The following is an 18,142-nucleotide window of genomic DNA, read 5'->3' as shown; positions in this document are numbered from 1 at the left end:
CAAGGTGCTACTAAATTTTGAATTTTGGAGAGCCCTGTGACTAAATCTTTATCTTCTCTTCTGTTCTCTCAGCCCCCTCTCTCTCATCACCTACTCCCTCTCCCTCACACTCCTCTCTCCTAGGTTCTCCTCCATCCCATTTCCATCTCTATCCTAGGCCTCCCTGTGAAAATCGTCGATTTTTGCAGACCTTAAATGGTAGGCGGAGCATTTGACCGTTTGTAAAAAATGTGTTTTAGCTGCTTGTAAAAACAGTTTTTCAGTGTAGGAAACTGCACGACAGCATCATCATGAAGACACAATTCGACCTCCTACTTAAGGAATACTGCTGAACTTGCTAAAAATACCAGTCTTGGAGTACATATACTCAAGAAATCATATTGTATGAAGTCGTGCAAGTGGCTAAATTTTGACCAGATAGTCTGTTGCTGTTGCCAATTTCCTCGGCACAACTTGCTCAAACGAAAGTTAGCCATCTACTGTACTTTATCATACACTTTTTCTCGTTGTAATGGACGGGCATTTTTCTACTATATATGTAAAAGCAGGGAAGCATATTTTGGGTAAAACAATGATCTTTATTGTATAGGCAGTACAATACAGACAACAGTCAAACAGGACAATATATGCTGGTCAAAACTATCAACCAAGCAAGCGTGCCCATTATTTCCTACCAACTGGACCAGATTATTCTTTGAAGGGGGTGAGATCGATCTTGAGTGGCTTCTTTCCCTTGGTGACTCGCTTCAAAGAAAGAAAAATAAAGACCCTTTAGCCTAAATATTTGTGTTCGAAAAAAATTGAATGTCGGTGTAACTTACAGCAATTGCAATCAGCTCCTCTAATAGCTCCTCCAAATTGCGCAGTGGCTAACAAAAAACACATTAGACAATATTATAACATGTGAGCGTACCAAGATTAGCGTGAATATTGCTACATATGAAAGAAAATATTGCATGGATGAGCTTTCTTGATAAAATATGCAGAGGTTTACCCATTGAGTTGGGCCATCACAAGGTGCATTCAAGGGATCATCGTGTACCTGTTGTAGGATTATATATCAAATTAAGTCCCAAGAGTACAATATCATCATTATTTGTGGAGTGTCACTGGGAAAGCAATGTAAGAAACAAAAGGCAACATTACAGCTTCCTCTTAGGTTTTACCTCCATGAAAATACCATCAACTCCGACAGCAACAGAAGTCCTTGCGATGCATGGTATTAGTTCTCGTAAGCCTCCACTTGCAACACCTCCACCATCAAGCTTACAAAAGAGAACCAAATACGCACAATTTGACAACCATCTACTTGCACAAATACATAGATATTTGAGGAAGGGACGGTAACATGGTGTTCAAAAAACTACAAACACGAGTTGCATGCAAATTTACATCAGATATAAGCTATAGATAGTTGTTAAAATATGGACACCCCCATAATGTTGATTCCTTTGTTGGTCAATATAGGATTTGAGTAGCACCAAAGTCAGCAGTTAAACTAGGAATCTTGCCTAAACCAGCAGAAGTGCATTGCACTTGGTAAATATACCTTTTTTCCAGCAGGCTGTTGTAGAGCATGAGTGACATCCGCTACCTGAAATGTAATATCCATCAATGGTCCATGTACTATACCATAGTTGATAGCTAATTCCCCCGCAAAAAAGAAAAGAAAAATAGTTGATAGCTAATTCGAAGGTCTATGAAATTATTGGGTTAAGAGAATAAAAAAATGAATGCATGACAAAATTGGTTTAGTATGAGAATAGCACATGAATGTATGACAAAATAAAACATATTTCACAAAGCTTAATAAGATAGAAATGCAGTTACTTTCTGATGAAAAAGATAACAAAAATCTGCTCAATTGAAGAAGTCTTCATCTTCGCTTGCCTGTTATGTCCCATGTTTCTTTTTTTTCTATTATTCCTTGAATTCTGTTGGTGTTAGGAATGTACAGAATCCAAACATACATTCCTCAAGGAATTCTGGTGAATACTGAAAAGAGAATAATGAAACTATTAAACATGGGTTCCTTGTAAAATCCTAGGTTGATTTTTCCATATATTGTTCCATCAGCCAATTTCATCAATCAGAAGCAAGCAGGACAAATCAACACAGAAGTCATCAGGTAGATTATGAAGTTCTGCTTCTGCACAACAGTAAAGTGCTAACACTTACAACTGGGCAATTAGCTTCTCTCAGCCACTCAAAATTCCTTGGATCAACAATTAGATCATCTGTGTTGGAATGAAAACAGAATTCAACCGTCATGAAGCAATCAAAAACATAATTTTCATTGGAGAGGGTGCAAAAATAAATATTAATAAACAGACAATGCTAGAACTGGGCATGCGATGAAAGGGAGCTGGTGGTGCTGGCTAAACATCCAGTTGTTTGTTTTCCTTCAGAACCTAAATAAAGAGGTCTGAAGCTTGTGGTTATCCGTTAAGTGGCCCTATTGCTTATTTGCATGGCAATTAGCCTACAGCTACCCTGAAATGGCTTTCAATGCCTTGTATTAGTGAAATCAAAGATCCAACAACGGTTAGGGAACACACAGATACATCACACATGTTAAGAAACATTTAGCCATACTGATACTACTAGATTGATCTTTCATCTATGGACTCCATGGCAACCATTATTCCAGACCATTGCACAGCGTACCACAGTAAGTATGTGTTTCTAATTATCCAATATCATATATTTACATCTATGACTTTTCACTTTGTGTTATCTTAAATTGAGCAATGTACAGAAAAGATAGCCAAGAGAATATATATTCCTTAACTGTAGCCAAACATGGTGCCACGCTCACAGACCATAACATTTTGATTTCCAGCAAGTCTGATTTTCTCTGCAGAGTTGGCCATAACCTGGAAAGATACAAATTTATTATGACAGACATATGCTAGAGATGCCTCCGAAAATTAACATAACTGGATGTGATAAAGGGATTTGCCTGAAACAGCAAGTAATTCTTAAAAGGACTTTACTCAAGTGATTGCAGATATTTCATGTTTCAAAGTTCTAGACTTCTAGTAACAATTATTTTTTTGACTTACAGGCTTGTATTATTAAAAATGTAGATGTTTGGACCAGCATTTATCCATAAAAATAAATAAATTATCAGCTTATGAATTGGCATGCGTGTCTTCTGTCTGGAAAAATGCTTATAACACAAGTTATCTGAAGAGAAATATAAATTCTTCTTGAAAGGTATCTGGTTTATCTGAATGGTGACAGGTTGAAAGGAAACAGATAATCCACTTTTCCTGTTTTATTATATTTTTTTCTGCTTAACTATCTAAGCTAAGCTGCTATGCAGTGTAGGATCCTGAAATTAAGGAAAGGATCCTGAAAAAATAGCTTCCATATTCTCTCAACAGTTAACCATGTATATATTAAATCAGAGGAACAGAACCTTTACAGTACCAACATAGGAGACTAGGAATCCATTTTTAGCAAGACTAAGCTGAAAGTACAACTCACAGAAGGAGCACAGAATTGTCCTTTCTTGATGTTGATAATTTTTCCAGTCTTGGCAGCAGCCACTAGAAGATCAGTCTGTTAACATCATAGTATGTGTTAGGCATGCAGAATGTGAAGTAAACTACAGAGTCGTGCTTATACTGCTGGTAGCACAATAATTCGCTACAAAAAAAAAATCCATTTGTCTCATTTGTACCTGGCGACAGAGGAAAGCTGGAATTTGTATGATGTCGGCCACTCTTCCAACGGCTTCACACTAATTTGGTAATTTAGTTAGAAACCATTGATTCCTTAGAGCAAGGATATGTACTGGGCGATTATAGACATAGTATATTAAAAGACAACAGTGCAGGAAAAGCGCAACAAACACATGCAGCATAAGGTGATTTATTCTCATGGAGTAGAAGTGGCTAATGGTAATAATAATAAGCTCCACATAATTTCTCTAATGGTGCTACATAGCATAACTTACTAGAAGAAGTAGTACTAGCAATATTAGCAAAAGGACGACTTCACTTTGCTAACAAATATATACCTTGTTTTTCTGATGATATTCAAACTGGCAAAAATGACTGGGACATGCCTTATTGAAATGAAAGAACAAGTAGCATTCCAACAACATTTTCAGACAAAACAATTGTATCAACAGAAAAAGATATAACTAGTTGATAGGATCTGCTGACAAAGAAAGTAACGCAGCAGAATTTGGTCTCAAAACAGGACAATTTTCCTTGGATACAAGATTAATGCAAGTCAATCTAAAAAAATGATTGATAACTGATACCTGGTGGCTTTCATGCACATCAGTGACCACTGGAAGGTCATATGTTGCTTTCACTTTTTCAAGTATCTGATCAGCAAAATTAGTAATGCATTAATGCAGTAGGGAAACCAACAATGTTATATGCACGAAGAGGCAAAAGAATAAACAATAAAATACAAAATACACTTCTGCCACGTTGATTAGATTAGTTGTTGGCATGTATATTATCACATTAAACACACATGGCCCTTACAGAACAAAAATATTTATGAATTGGCAACAGCTCTGAAACAGATCTTTTTGTAGGACTTCAATCTAGGAAAAAATAACATGGCACACTGGGTATACAAGTATACAACCAGATTTTGAAAACTGTGCACCTGCAACCTATGCATACAGATAATCACATATAGACAGAACAGCACAGAAAGCAGTTATCATCTTCCATTCAAAAATAGAAGTGGGCATAACATAAGTCATAAGTTGTCGCGAGCAAGGATTATCTGGAGAAGAATCAGGATGAATGGGGATAGATTGGATTATAGTAGATGAAATAACAAGGAACGGTCCTGAACCTAAACGGCGCGACGCTCTCCGTCGCCGCTGAGAAGGCAGGCTGATGGGCAGTAAGATAAATCTTGATCTAATGCCTAATTGACCTGAGATAGGATCCCTCCTTATATAGATGGAGGACTACTTAATCTAATCCTAACAAACCTTATCTAATCCTAACAAACCCTAATCCTATCCAATGAGCCTAGGACGCCCGGCCCAAAGCCCATGACATTACTCCCCCCTTTTTGAGCAGCTTGTCCTCGAGCTGCAGCACACCCTGCTAGACTCAAACAAAACACCATAACCTAAACTAATACTCTTAAGCCTTTTACATCTCGGCTTTTATTATGGACGAAAATAAAACAAAATTTGTTGATTGCCAAACTACTATGCAAATGCAAGCAACATACGTAGGACTACTCCACCCAACAGCCCTAAATGAAAGGAGACCACCACACCAATTTAGTACCCTGCATGCGTAATTAATTGAGGAGAGCTTGGACAGCAACCCAATCTCCAGCCCGTTTGACCAGCACTACAGCCAAAAAGTAGATTTAGGCCCAGACCAGAAGTCCTTGGTCCACAACCTCGTGACTGGTTTCTGTTTCGTCCTTGAAGAAGCAGCCCACCAATCCCAGAGCCACCAAGCCGGCCCAGATCCTTGAGGAACCATCGCCCAACCATCTGCTCGACGCGGCGCCACATGAAGGGATCGTCGAAAACACCGTGCACCAGATCCAAGCGCCGCACGACGAAAGCAAAGCGAGCGCTCGCCCACCTGTCGCTCCCGCAAATCATGCCGTACGCACGTCGCTACCTTCCTGCGCCAGATTAAACCTGTCGCACCCAGAATTTGCGCCGTTGCCCGAGGAAGCAGAAGCACCTCGTTATGAGTCGCGCTGCCTCCACGTGGTAGCAGAACGCCATTCCCAACGCCCCTGGATGGTGAGCCAGGCGGCGCATGCATGAGCGGCGACGAAATTGCCGACGCTGGCCCCAACCGTGCACCACCCATTTGCACTGCCGCCGTCGGTAGATGGAGCCTGCAGCCCATCCCTCGCCATGGTTGTCGGCACAACGCTGTAGAGAAGGCTGTCAGCGACGGGCTGCCATGGAGCGACGTCACCGCTAGTTGCTGCAGACTTCCGTGCTGTTTGAAGATGTGCCCCCGTGAACGCAACGACACCACATGCTGGTATGATGGTTTGGCATCCTTGAGAGAGGCCGCTTGCTCGGCTGACTGAGCCGCCAGGGCCCGGAGTTGCGCCGCCAAGTCCATCATCTTCTTCGAGATCTCGGCCAGGTCTTCGCTGATGTTGGGAACCACAGCGATCTCGGTACCCATGGGCACGGAACCGAAGCTCTGATACCAAGTTGTCACGAGCAAGGATTATGTGGAGAAGAATCGGGATGAATGGGGATAGATTGGATTATAGTAGATGAAATAACAAGGAACGGTCCTGAACCTAAACGGCGCGACGCTCTCCGTCGCGCTGAGAAGGCAGGCCGATGGGCACTAAGATAAATCTTGATCTAATGCCTAATTGACCTGAGATAGGATCCCTCCTTATATAGATGGAGGACTACTTAATCTAATCCTAACAAATCCTAATCCTATCCAATGAGCCTAGGACGCCCGGCCCAAAGCCCATGACATAAGTGTATATGAATTTGCAAGGTACTAATTTTTATCTAATTAGGAATTTCTGAATTTCCTAGTTTGAAACGAATTGACACACCTTCAGGCCTTCCTCCAGACCAGGACCACGGAAGGATTTTGATGATGTACGATTTGCTTTATCAAAGCTAGACTTGAACACAAGTGGCAGACCAAGCCTATTGTGGAGGGCAAATAGCAGGAAAACAGATTCATATATATCCAAGAAATAACTCAAATTACAATAGTTTGCTGCTCACTTGGTTGTGATGCCTTTGATGTGTTTTGCCATCTTCAGGACATGCTCCTCTGATTCGATCACATTAGGCCCAGCTAACAAGAAGAATGGTTGAGCAGCCTGTTGTAAGAATCAGAGGGTTCAGTTCTCACAGAGAAATAACCTGTGTTTCCTCTAAATAAAACCAGGCATTGAATGTGATCACACCAATAGTATATTTGTAAATATCAGTCAAATGATGAGAAACCAAGCAAAATATAACAGCCGCATGGTCACTGTCAAGATCACCATTCGGATTTTCCTATTCACGAAATACCAAGGCCTCGATCTCAGGCTCTCAGCATACTACAGAAAATGAGATTAAAAAAATATAGAGGTTAAAAAAGAAAATTAGTAAACCAAGAGAGCCACACAAACAGAAATAAACAAGTACGGAACACATATCAAGCAAGAGAGAGAACACTATATCCTGAAGAATTTTTTCTATTCCTTCGAGCAATTCGTCGACAAGAACATTTCGCTAAAATAACACAAATAAGAGCGCCCTTTAGGCTGCTCATCGCAAAAGTAAATAAAGCAGAAATGGGAAGCCCTAAGGTAGAAATCTGAGCATAATTTCTTACAGAGAAATATGTAGTAACCCCCACAATCCTGGAGACTTCATGAAACTCGGAGATTGGAACCCGCGAACAAAATTGGGGTATCATGCGGCTAAAATGGCACAATGTATTACAACCAATGCTGCTCAAAGTCTGAAATTTATCATATGCAGCAGAGAGCATATGCTACCAAATTCAGTTCCTATGATTACCCCCAATCTGAACTACAGTCCACTCGACCACTCCAACAACGCAAGATCGAACAACTATTCCCTGAAACGAACCACCGGCAAGGAAGCAATAGAAGGGGGCAGGAAAAAAATCTGAAAACCCCACACCACCACCACCACACGCGCACGCGGGGTGATCGACGAAATGCCGCAGCAGACCAGACCAAAGAAACGGAAGGAACTTAGGAAGGCGATGGTGGATTTGGCACCTTGAGCTGGCCGTAGAGCGCCACCGACGAAGCGTCCATTGCCTCCGCCGCCGCCGCCGCCGCCGCCGCCGCTCCCAGTCCCACACTGCAGGAGGCAAAAAGAAGAACACCAAAGAACCGCCTCACTCACCACTCGCTCCAAGAGGAAAAAAAACCCCACCAAGAAGACGAGGAATGCGGCGGCGGAGCCACTGACCAGGGTAAACTCCGGCGAGGTAGAGCGGAGGAGGGAATCGAGATTGGCGAGTGGTACAAGGAAGAGGAGATGGAGCAGGAGGAGGAGGAGCAGAGGCGACAGGATGGCGACGCCCCGTGTGGCCGTGTCGGCGAGCACGATGAGATGGATCGTGGTGGGCTGGGCTCGTCTCACCCTTATGGGCCGTGCCAAACAAAAGAAGAAGAAGAATTAGTTGGAATTTTTTTCATTTTTAAATTTTTATTTTTTAATATTTACAGAAATATTGTACCAGAAAAAATATTTACAAAAATAGACCCTGCCGCCCTCCCCCTTGCATTTACCCCCTTGCAAAATACATTTTTGGTAGGGTGAAAATTGCATTTACCCCCTTGCTGCCCTTGTAGAGGGCGGCAAGGGACCTCAGTGCAAAATGCGCAAACCTTGCCGCCCTCCACTTGGACAGCAGGGAATTTCTGTAAATACTAAAAGATAAAAAATTTAAAAAGAAAAAATTGAATTAGTCGTAATGATTGCAAAAAGAGAAAGGAGTTGTAATGATAAAAAGAAGAGTCATTTAGCTCATTAATCTTGTAAAATGCATATTTAGCTCCATAATCTTGACTTAATGTAGCCCATGCACCATGAGAACCTCAAGCTAGCTCTGCTGTAGGCGGATCTCGTGACCCCGAGCTCCCCAGACCACCGATGCTAGTTCTGGAGTAAAGGAGAGGGGGGACCGCTAATGTCCATGTGGCTAGATCCACGGCGCTCGGCCACCAGCACTTGCCTCTGAGCTTCGAAGAAGCCCATGACCGTAGACGTCGTCTCTGCTTTACACACCGCCGCCGGATGTGTGTAATGGTGGAGGCGTGCACCCGCAGCTGGATATGGAAGGGACAAAGAGAGGGTGGGGACTGCACCAGTGAGCAGGGGCGGCCCTAGGCACCGGACAACCAAGGCCATGGCCGGGGACCTAGGGCAAATATCCAATGGACAGTCACAAGTTTTTACCATGTTAAATTGACTATGGGCTGAAATGCAACGAGATGTGAAGTGGGACGGAGCTTCCCCCCACCACCGCGGCCACTGGAGAAGCATGTCGCATGCAGCCCTGCCTGATCCACTGCCTCCGAGCTGACCACCCTGTGTGTCGGCAGTGATGTAACCGCCTTCACCTTCTCATCCGTTGCACCCGACCGTTGCCACCGTCGCCAAGCATAAATGTGGCCGGATCATCTGTCAGTACTAGAGGCAGAGCATGTAATAGAACAGGAGCAGCGGTGCACCTAGCAAATCGAGATTCGAGAGGTCTGGTGTGTCTCTATCTATCTATCTATATAAATTGGCGAGGACTCTCGATATTGTCTTATCGCGCAACGCCGCTTAGATTCGTTGGATCACACATGCAGTGTCAGAGTCATTTGATCGTGGGAGCTGTGTAGAAGCCTACTACGCATGCATGCCATTTTTGATATTGTACGTGCATGTCTTTTTTCCATTCTTACAAAGTTCTTTCAAACTACTTATCCGATTTATAATCCAATTACATTATTATGTTCGTTGCAATTAAATCTTTAGACAAACCAGCTATCACTAGCTGTGTAGTCACGTCCCCTCTCTCTCTCTCTCTATATATATATATATAGATATAGACACACACACATTGCCGTGGTGTGCTACAAATTGGGCCGAATGTAAAATATATGCCAGCTCGGAGTGTCGCGTTGACAGTAGTACACCATCAAAGGAGGTTAAGTTGGACATGCTTGGATGCATTAAATCATAATCAATTATGGATCTAAATATGCATTTTACAATATCAAGCAACATAAGATGTATTTCAAACCGGACTATGTATTTCAATTAAAAAGGAAAGTAGGCGTGCATGTATAAGCATGAATATTTCATAGCTTCAGCCCGTTGACGTGTTTGCCATCAACATTTTACTCCTACAAAGAAATGTAATTCTAACATTAAAATTTTTGTCAAAAAACTAATTTTAAGTACTACTTTTTCTCTAACCACCCATTAATATTTTTCCTAAATTACCCCTGACCACCTTCCTACTCTCAACTATTTAATGGGATATCTAAGGGTGTGTTCGACTGGAAAAGCTAACGCACGTGCGCGCCGGCGGCGCGCGTTTCGGGCCCAAAAGGCCCACGCCGGCGCGCGCGCCTCCTCCTTTTTTTTTCCCGTTTTCTTTACCGATTTTTCCCTTTTTTCCCACTTTTTTCTGATTATTTTTTTTAATCTTTTAGCATGTTTTGAGTTTGAAAGTTTTTAAATTTTGAGTTGAAAATTTTCGAATCTGACCTTGAAAGTTTTCAAATCTCGAGTTGAAAGTTTTCAAATCTCGATTTGAAAAAGTTTCAATTTTTTTTCAAATCTTGATTTGAAAGTTTTCGAATCTCAAGTGGAAAGTTTTCAAATCTCGAGTTGAAAGTTTTCAAAATTTTCAAATCTGGACTTGAAAGTTTTCGAATCTCGATTCTCGAGTTGAAAGTTTTCGAATCTGAGTTGAAAGTTTTTAAATCTCAAGTTGAAAGTTAATTTTTTTAAATCTTAATTTGAAAGTTTTCGAATCTCGAGTTGAAAATTTTCAAATCTCAAATTGAAAGTTTTCAAATTTTTCAAATCTGGACTTGAAAGTTTTCAAATCTCGATTCTTGAGTTGAAAGTTTTCGAATCTGAGTTGAAAGTTTTCAAATTTCAAGTTGAAAGTTTTCAAATCTGAGTTGAAAGTTTTTAAAATTTGACTTCAAAATTTGAAACTTAAATCGAAAGTTTTCAAATCTAACTTAAAAAATTTTCAATCTGTTAGTAAAAAAATCTCCCAAAAAAATTTCCAAAATCTTTCCTAATTACTATCATTAGTGTTAAGTATATTAACTAATATTGGTAGCTAAGACTAACGGGTGGAGGTGGGAGTGCTCGCTGCTGGTGCGCACGCGCCAGCTAGCATCCTCCGTGTTCGACACTCCCCTTTTCCATCTTCTAAGTTACTCGTTTCTCGAACTACTAAATTATATGTTTTTTTCCATAAATTTTCTTCTATAGAAAAGTTGTTTTGTAAAAGAAAATCATATTAACCTATTTTGTGCTAATAAGCTATCTCATGCTCTATGCAGTGACAAGTTCCCAACTCGTCCCAACAAAGCTTAAGCCGTTTTCTTACTTAGTAATTTATCTTTTAAATTTTATAGTTGTATTCTTTTAGATAGATGGAGTATGATTTGTGGTTAATGTTCTTTTCATATTATTTACGGATTATTGAAGCGATATTGAAGCAAATGATTTACTCATGCTTCGAAAAATATATTTTCTTAAAAAGACAATTACTCCTAACACAGTAAACAATTTATTTTCAGTTATTCATTAAAATATTTAATTTATCATTATAATCAGGGAGATACTTCAACAGCATAAGGCTGTGTTCGGTGGTGGGTGTTGGGAACCCATCACACACGCACAGAAAACGGGCGGTCCATTAGTGCGTGATTAATTAAGTACTACCTCCATTTCAGGTTATAAGACTTTCTAGCATTGCCCACATTCATATAGATTTTAATAAATCTATGCACACATATATGTCTAGATTCATTAACATATATATGAATGTGGGCAATGCTAGAAAGTCTTATAATATGAAACGGAGGAAGTATTAGCTATTTTTTTAAAAAAATAGATCAATATGATTTTTTAAGCAACTTTCCTATATATATATATATATATATATATATATATATATATATATATTAAAAAAACATACTGTTTAGTAGTTTGAAAAGCGTGCGCGTGGAAAACGAGAGGCGGAGTTGGGAACTCCTAGTATCGAACACTGCCTAAGGCCCCGTTTAGTTCCCTAAAAACTTTTCCCAAAAACATCACATCGAATCTTTGGATACATATATAGAGCATTAAATATATATAAAAAGAAAAACTAATTGTACAGTTTGCATGTAAATCGCGAGACGAATCTTTTGAGACTAATTAGGCCATGATTAGCCATAAGTGCTACAGTAACCCACATGTGTTAATGGTGGATTAATTATGCTCAAAAGATTCGTCTCGTGGTTTTCAGGCGAGTTATGAAATTAGTTTTTTCATTCGTGTCTGAAAATCTCTTCCGACATCCGATCAAACGTCTGATGTGACACCCAAAAATTTTCATTTTACCAACTAAACGGCCCTAAGTCTAGCTCTCATCTAATTATCACCCGTCGGATGCCCAAACCTGCTCCCATATGCTCATGGCATTATGCTCGTCGGCGTCGTCGCATTTGGACCTGCCTGCATATATAAAAAAAATTGCGATGCAACTTGTACGGATTTGACCATCTTAGATAGATACGGGCAATCTAGCAAACATTTGGCTAGTATTTTAATCTTACACCTTTTCAAGGTCATGGTCAGCGATTACAATATACTATAGCAAACATAAGAAGCTACGAAAACTTAACATAAACAAATAATCGTGCGTGCAATTTGCTTTAATTATATTATGCCAAGTTGCTCCAGTAGTATATACCGGCATACCGCGCATTGCCAGCTAGAAATTATCAGAAATACTCGCAACTAGTAGCAGTTTATTATAGCATCGGTTAAACTACGTAGACAAACTATCCATCACATGTTTTTCATTATTACAATATTGGTTTGCGAGTTGTAGTTCACTCAACGAAGGCATATAGTACTCTCTATGTCCATAAGTACAAATACAAGAGATTTAGGTCGTTTAGTTAAGTTTAAGGTTGAGGTGAAATTACTTAGATCCTCTTAGAAGTTTAGTTGATTGACATGTGTAGCGATGCAATAATTATTGAGCAATGAATGCAACGTTTGATGGATTAGGAATTACTACCCCCATGGCCCCATCTACTAGTACAGATATGATTTTTGCAAGGGGGCTAAAATTTATTTTTGTAAGCGGCTAGGTGGCCCATCTCCCGCCAACTGTATGAAAATTAGTATTTTTCTAGTCGGGTAGGGCACCGTGCACGAAAGGCGAGTCCCGGGCAATCAGTTAAGCCGCCAGCATACGAAAAGAACAAATCGCAAAAAAAAAGTTCCCAAAATTAAAACCCTAGCTAGCCCTAATCCACCACTGCAGTCATCGTCATCGCCGCCAAGCTCCTGAGCGTCGGATCTATTGCCATTGCCATCGCCGCCAGAGGTCCCTCAGCTCCCGAGGTCAGCACCGTCGTCGCTGCTGAGGCCCCGTAGTTCCCGAGGCTAGTGGCACCGGATCCACCGCCACCAAGGCCCCGAGCACCGGATCCACCGCCATCGAGGTCGAGGTCCCGAGCGTCGGATCCGCTACCTCATGAGCTCTCTGCCTCGCACACACCAAGCTACCGGTGCCGCACCCGGCACCGCCGCCGCTAGAAGCTCGTCGTCACCACCTCCGCCAGCCTGCCGTCGCCCATGCTAGAAGCTCGCCATCTCGACCTCTGCAAGCCGGCCATCATCGCCTCCTCCTCTCATCGCTGCCGCTCGGAGAAATGAGGAGAGGAGTGGAAGAGAAGCAGAGAGGTAGGAGAGATTAAAGGACATGGAGGCTGGTGCTATATTTCCGCATACATGCCTCATAGGACTTGCGAAAATCAATTTTTGTAAGTGGGTATTTTCTGGACACCCCTAAAATCATTTTGCATTGGATTTTCTTTTGATCCGTTTGTAAAAATAATGATGACGCTCTCTCTCGTGGCCCGATCTTCTGGTGAGGGGATAAGTCTCGCTTTGATCGAGTGCGACGTGGCTACCACCCAGAACAAGTCCAGGACGCCGTGAAATCGCTACACCACAAACGATGTCATACCAACCGTGACGCGCGGTTGATGATCCCTGCAATGCAAACGAGAGAACACTGCAAGAACAAGATAAGATGCAATCTAAATATTGCGAATAGGTGATTAAGCACAAGGAATAGTTGCGATTGAAGTGGTAGATCTAATCGATCCGACAAATCAACACACCAACTATTGGGGGCTCTGAATCTATAGTCGCCGACTAGTCGAGCAAGGACTAGAGACAAGGTGAATGGCACTTGGCAAAATTCAACTAAACAAAACCCAAAATGTTTTTGAGGATGTACAAAGCTATTTATAGAGGAAAATAAAGCTAGGGTTAAGTGCTAATTCGTGGAGGTAGAGGGAGACACTTCCGAGATGGGCGTCTATTACAAGGCCCAAGTTCAGTTTCAGCAACAACACTATCTTGTTTTGGCGATTCCTGTTGACTCGAGATGAATTTGGACATGAGACTGGATGTGTTTGAAAGGAAGCGAGATAATCTTTCCACGAAGTCCAAGATCACCCAAATCGGAGTTAGCATGAAGGCGCTAGGTCCGTTTGAAGTCAGTGCTGTCTCCGGAGGCCGAACTGGATTCCAAAACTCATTAGACTTTAATATCTTGTAGATCCTCCATTCATCCGATGTATTCTTTGGCAATATTTTATATTTCTCATGCTTGGTTGTATGCATATACTTGATGGTCACATCAAAAAAATAAAGGGGTGTTTGCAAAGATCATTTATGTAGTAGTGATCTCAAAATAATAATAACTTTTAGCTATAAATTTGGACAAGGGGATTTATATATTTGTAGCTAAAAGTTGCTTCCTCTATCCCAGAACGTAAGTATTTTTATGTTAGCATGTGTATTAAGATAGCAGGTGTGAATGATTGGAGGAAGGTTGTGACTGATTGAGCAAAGGAAGTAGGTGAAAGAACGTAAGTATTTTTTAGGTTAGCATGTGTATTAAGAAAGTAGGTGTAAATGATTGGAGGAAAGTTGTGACTGATTGAGCAGAGGAAGTAGGTGAAAGAACGTAAGTATTTTTTAGGTTAGCATGTGTATTAAGAAAATAGGTGTGAATGATTGGAGGAAGGTTGTGACTGATTGAGCAGAGGAAGTAGGTGAAGAAGAATGATTGTGTTTGGTTGAGAGGAGGAGGTAGGTAGAAAACAACTTCATTTTGGGATAAAATACCTACATTTTGGAACGAAAGTAGCATTATATTTTTGTTAACAATGAAATTTGGTAAGCCCGGAGTAATCATCGGCTTAGAGTCAGCATCGGCTTCTAAGTCTTGAGATTAACCGATGAGAGTTATTAAGTCGTCACTTGTCAGATTCTTGCTATATTCGGTTAAGGAAATTGATCTACTAAAGGAAGCTTATCCAGAAGAGACCGAGTTCAAAGAGAATGCGGCATGGCAAGTGTATCTATTAATTAGGAATAGTTTGTTAGTTTCCTTTTATCTTTAGGAAAGTGTGTTTAGTGTCCGATAAGGACTTTATGTTTTCCTTTTATCTTTAGGATAGTTTCTTTCTTGTCCGACAAGGACTTGTATCAACCCATGGGTATAAATATGTACACCCGGGGTCTATGTAATCTATCTTCACATATCAATACAATTCGGCGCATCGCCACCTTTTACCTTTTCTTCTTTTTCGACGAGTTTATTCTTGTCATGGCGGCTTGCATCGGCAGGGCTAGGGCTTCGATACTCTGATCGCGTCAGTGTAAGCGTTTAATCTATCATATATATTAGTTAATCTAGTTTTAGTATCTCGATTTACTTGTATCGGCTGCTATTCGCTTTAGGGTTAATGCCGGTACCGGCTAAATCGCTTTACTAGATTAGATTAGCTAAGGTATCCACCATCCTGAAAATTAGTTAAAGGCTTGATTGTCTAGACACTATGTTTCTTTGCATACTCTGAGTTGCATCGACTTTAATCGTGCTTAGAACCATAGCCTCTAGCCTGTCTTTGATTACAATAAGGGTTTCATCGGGGTTTTAGCCGATGAGTTATCTGGACGTTGCATCAGCTTATAAGGATTTCATATATATATAAGTTGGATTTAGCCGATGACAACAAAGGCTTCACTGTTTAATCTAATATGTGGATTTTATGACATCGGACCTCCAGCCGATGTATGCTTTAACCTTCGGATCAATGCTTATTCTATCATATCATTGCTAGCCGATTGGTTTCTATTGGATTATATTATTGTTATATTATATTATTATCAGCCGATTGCTTTTATATCATCATCTACATCGGACATATAGCCGATTGCTCAAAACCTTATCGCTATCGGTTGGTATCGGCGTCGGCTATTATCGGCCATTGGCTGGAACTACTCCACGACTTGTCAGCCGATCGGATGTTTTGATCTACTATTTGCATATCTTGTCAGTTGCAGGATCAAACTGACTGGCACGCCCGCATCTCATCAATCTTTGGACCTGCACAGGAGTTAAGCAGATCTCCCAGGCCGGTGTGTTCGATTTTTTCGTCAACAATTTTAGGACTAGGTAATACTATCTAAAGTTGCGAAGTGAGTGTAGCTTAACTAGTTTGGTTCCTTGTAGTGAAAGTAGTTCACCCGAGTTTAAATCCTCGATTTGACACAGGTGCTCGCATTTACGGCTAATTGTTCTTCAGTAGTAGGCAAAGTATCCGTCGACAGCAAAACACCCGTGGTGACTTCGTCAATCTCAAGATATGCCAATCCAATCTTCCAGATATGCTTGTAGGGGGTAGGGTGTATGTTTGTGTATTCATAGAGGTGAGTGCACACGCGTTATGGACGCATGTGTTTCCGCGGTGTTTAAAATAAGTACTACTATTTAAAGTCCTTTATATTTATAAAGAAAATTTAAACCCAAATTTCTTATATTTACGGATGGAGGGAGTATATTTCTTTGTTTCGCCAGTGAATTGTACATGGTACGAAGCAAACATGTGATCTAATAGCTCAAAGGGTGTTAGCCGTTAGATCACTATTGGAGAAGTGATATTTGTTGTGATTGCAAAAATCACATTCGAATAAGAACCGGAACAAAAGAAGATATTTAGCCTCGGTTCATAAGCGGCACGACACTTTATGAAGTCCCAGTTCAAAACATCGTCAGGCCGTGTCAAGCCCCCCACTATCTTAATTTAGTCCCGGTTACTAAAGATCAAGACTTTAGTCCCGGTTCAAAGATTGGAAAAAAAGGGCAGCTGCACACGCCTCGCATGCCTCCCTCTTTCTTCGTCCTCATCTCCTCATGGCCTCCCCGCTTCGCCCTCCTCCTCCACTCCTCCTCTCCTCGATTTTCTCCTCCCCTTCCCAGCCCTCTCCGTCGGTGAGGCGACGGTGGGCGGAGGCAAGCGGCAGCGGGCGGAACCGCGTCGGCGGGCGGCGGCAGGTAGCGGGTGGCAGCTAGTGGCGCCCTCAGTCGGGTGTGGGCGGGTGGAGTGGCCACAATTTGGTGGAGTGTGGTGGCGATCTGATCTGTGATTGTTTAGAGGTTTTTGTGAATTTGTGTTGTCAATTTGTGATGTACATTCGATCTTTAAATTTGTGATGTCAATTTGATTTGTAATGTTCATTCGATTTGTGAATTTGTGATGTCAATTTGAGTATGTTTATTCGATCTTTGAATTTGTGATGTTGGTGAGTTTGGCTCAAAATCAATACGCAAACAAAAGAAAAAAATGAAAAAAAAAAAGAATTTTAGTCCGGTTGGTGTGTTACCCACTGGTCCCAGATTGGACGTCCCGATTACATACCCGGAATTAAAGGGGTTGCGAATCGGGATTAAAGATGGGTTTCCCAACAGTGGATTGTTCGATTCTTCCTCGTATACAATGAGGGGAAATTTCATCTATATACCACAAACATTTTGATGATACCAAGCAATACCATAAAATTCTTCCACCTTCACAAAGTACCACAATGCAGAACCATTTATTCCAAAATACCACAAAGATTAACTGAAAACTGGACAACTTTATTCTGTGAACAAAATTGCCCCTTCCATGTTCTGTTCGACCGTTGCCACCACCGGAGCTGATTACCACGGGACTCGCCGGTTGCCGCAGCCACCACAACATGTGCAAAGAAACAGGAGGAGGAGATCCGCATGCAAGGCTGTCACACAGGCACCGTCAAACGTGGCTTGGCAGCCTTGTCTTCTTCAGTCTGATGAACGTACGTACGACAGCTGGTACGAGGATATGTGTTTATTCCTGCTATATATCCAACTGGTTCATGCATGCATCGCTGCGCAGTCTGCCGGAGTCGCCGGCTGCAGGTGCATGGAATTCGCCGTCACCTCCGGCAAGCGGCGAGGACGGACGATCTCGCTGTTGGATCTGGCAATTTTTGGGGATGATTCGCTGGGTTGAGAGGGGAGATCTAGCAAGGGAAATTTTGTCC

At 41.5% G+C, this 18,142-nt stretch overlaps 1 protein-coding gene across 1 annotated transcript; it reads right to left on the bottom strand.

Moving 5' to 3' along the window:
• Positions 1–352: 352 nt before the first annotated feature.
• On the bottom strand, positions 353–8,084 carry LOC127757553 (2-dehydro-3-deoxyphosphooctonate aldolase 1). The gene is made up of 14 exons (XM_052283091.1): positions 7,940–8,084; positions 7,744–7,828; positions 6,728–6,825; positions 6,550–6,646; positions 4,277–4,342; positions 3,689–3,748; positions 3,493–3,567; positions 2,792–2,876; positions 2,179–2,237; positions 1,550–1,594; positions 1,167–1,265; positions 995–1,042; positions 822–869; positions 353–744 (listed from the first exon to the last, which is right to left on the bottom strand). The coding sequence occupies exons 2-14, from the start codon at positions 7,780–7,782 to the stop codon at positions 688–690; spliced, it is 876 nt and encodes a 291-aa protein (XP_052139051.1). The 5' UTR covers positions 7,783–7,828; positions 7,940–8,084; the 3' UTR covers positions 353–687.
• Positions 8,085–18,142: the final 10,058 nt, after the last annotated feature.

Source organism: Oryza glaberrima, chromosome 12, assembly GCF_000147395.1.
Source record: "Oryza glaberrima chromosome 12, OglaRS2, whole genome shotgun sequence".
Taxonomy (NCBI): Eukaryota; Viridiplantae; Streptophyta; class Magnoliopsida; order Poales; family Poaceae; genus Oryza; species Oryza glaberrima.
Note: the sequence above shows the minus strand (reverse complement) of the source record. Positions and strands in the feature narration are given on the sequence as shown.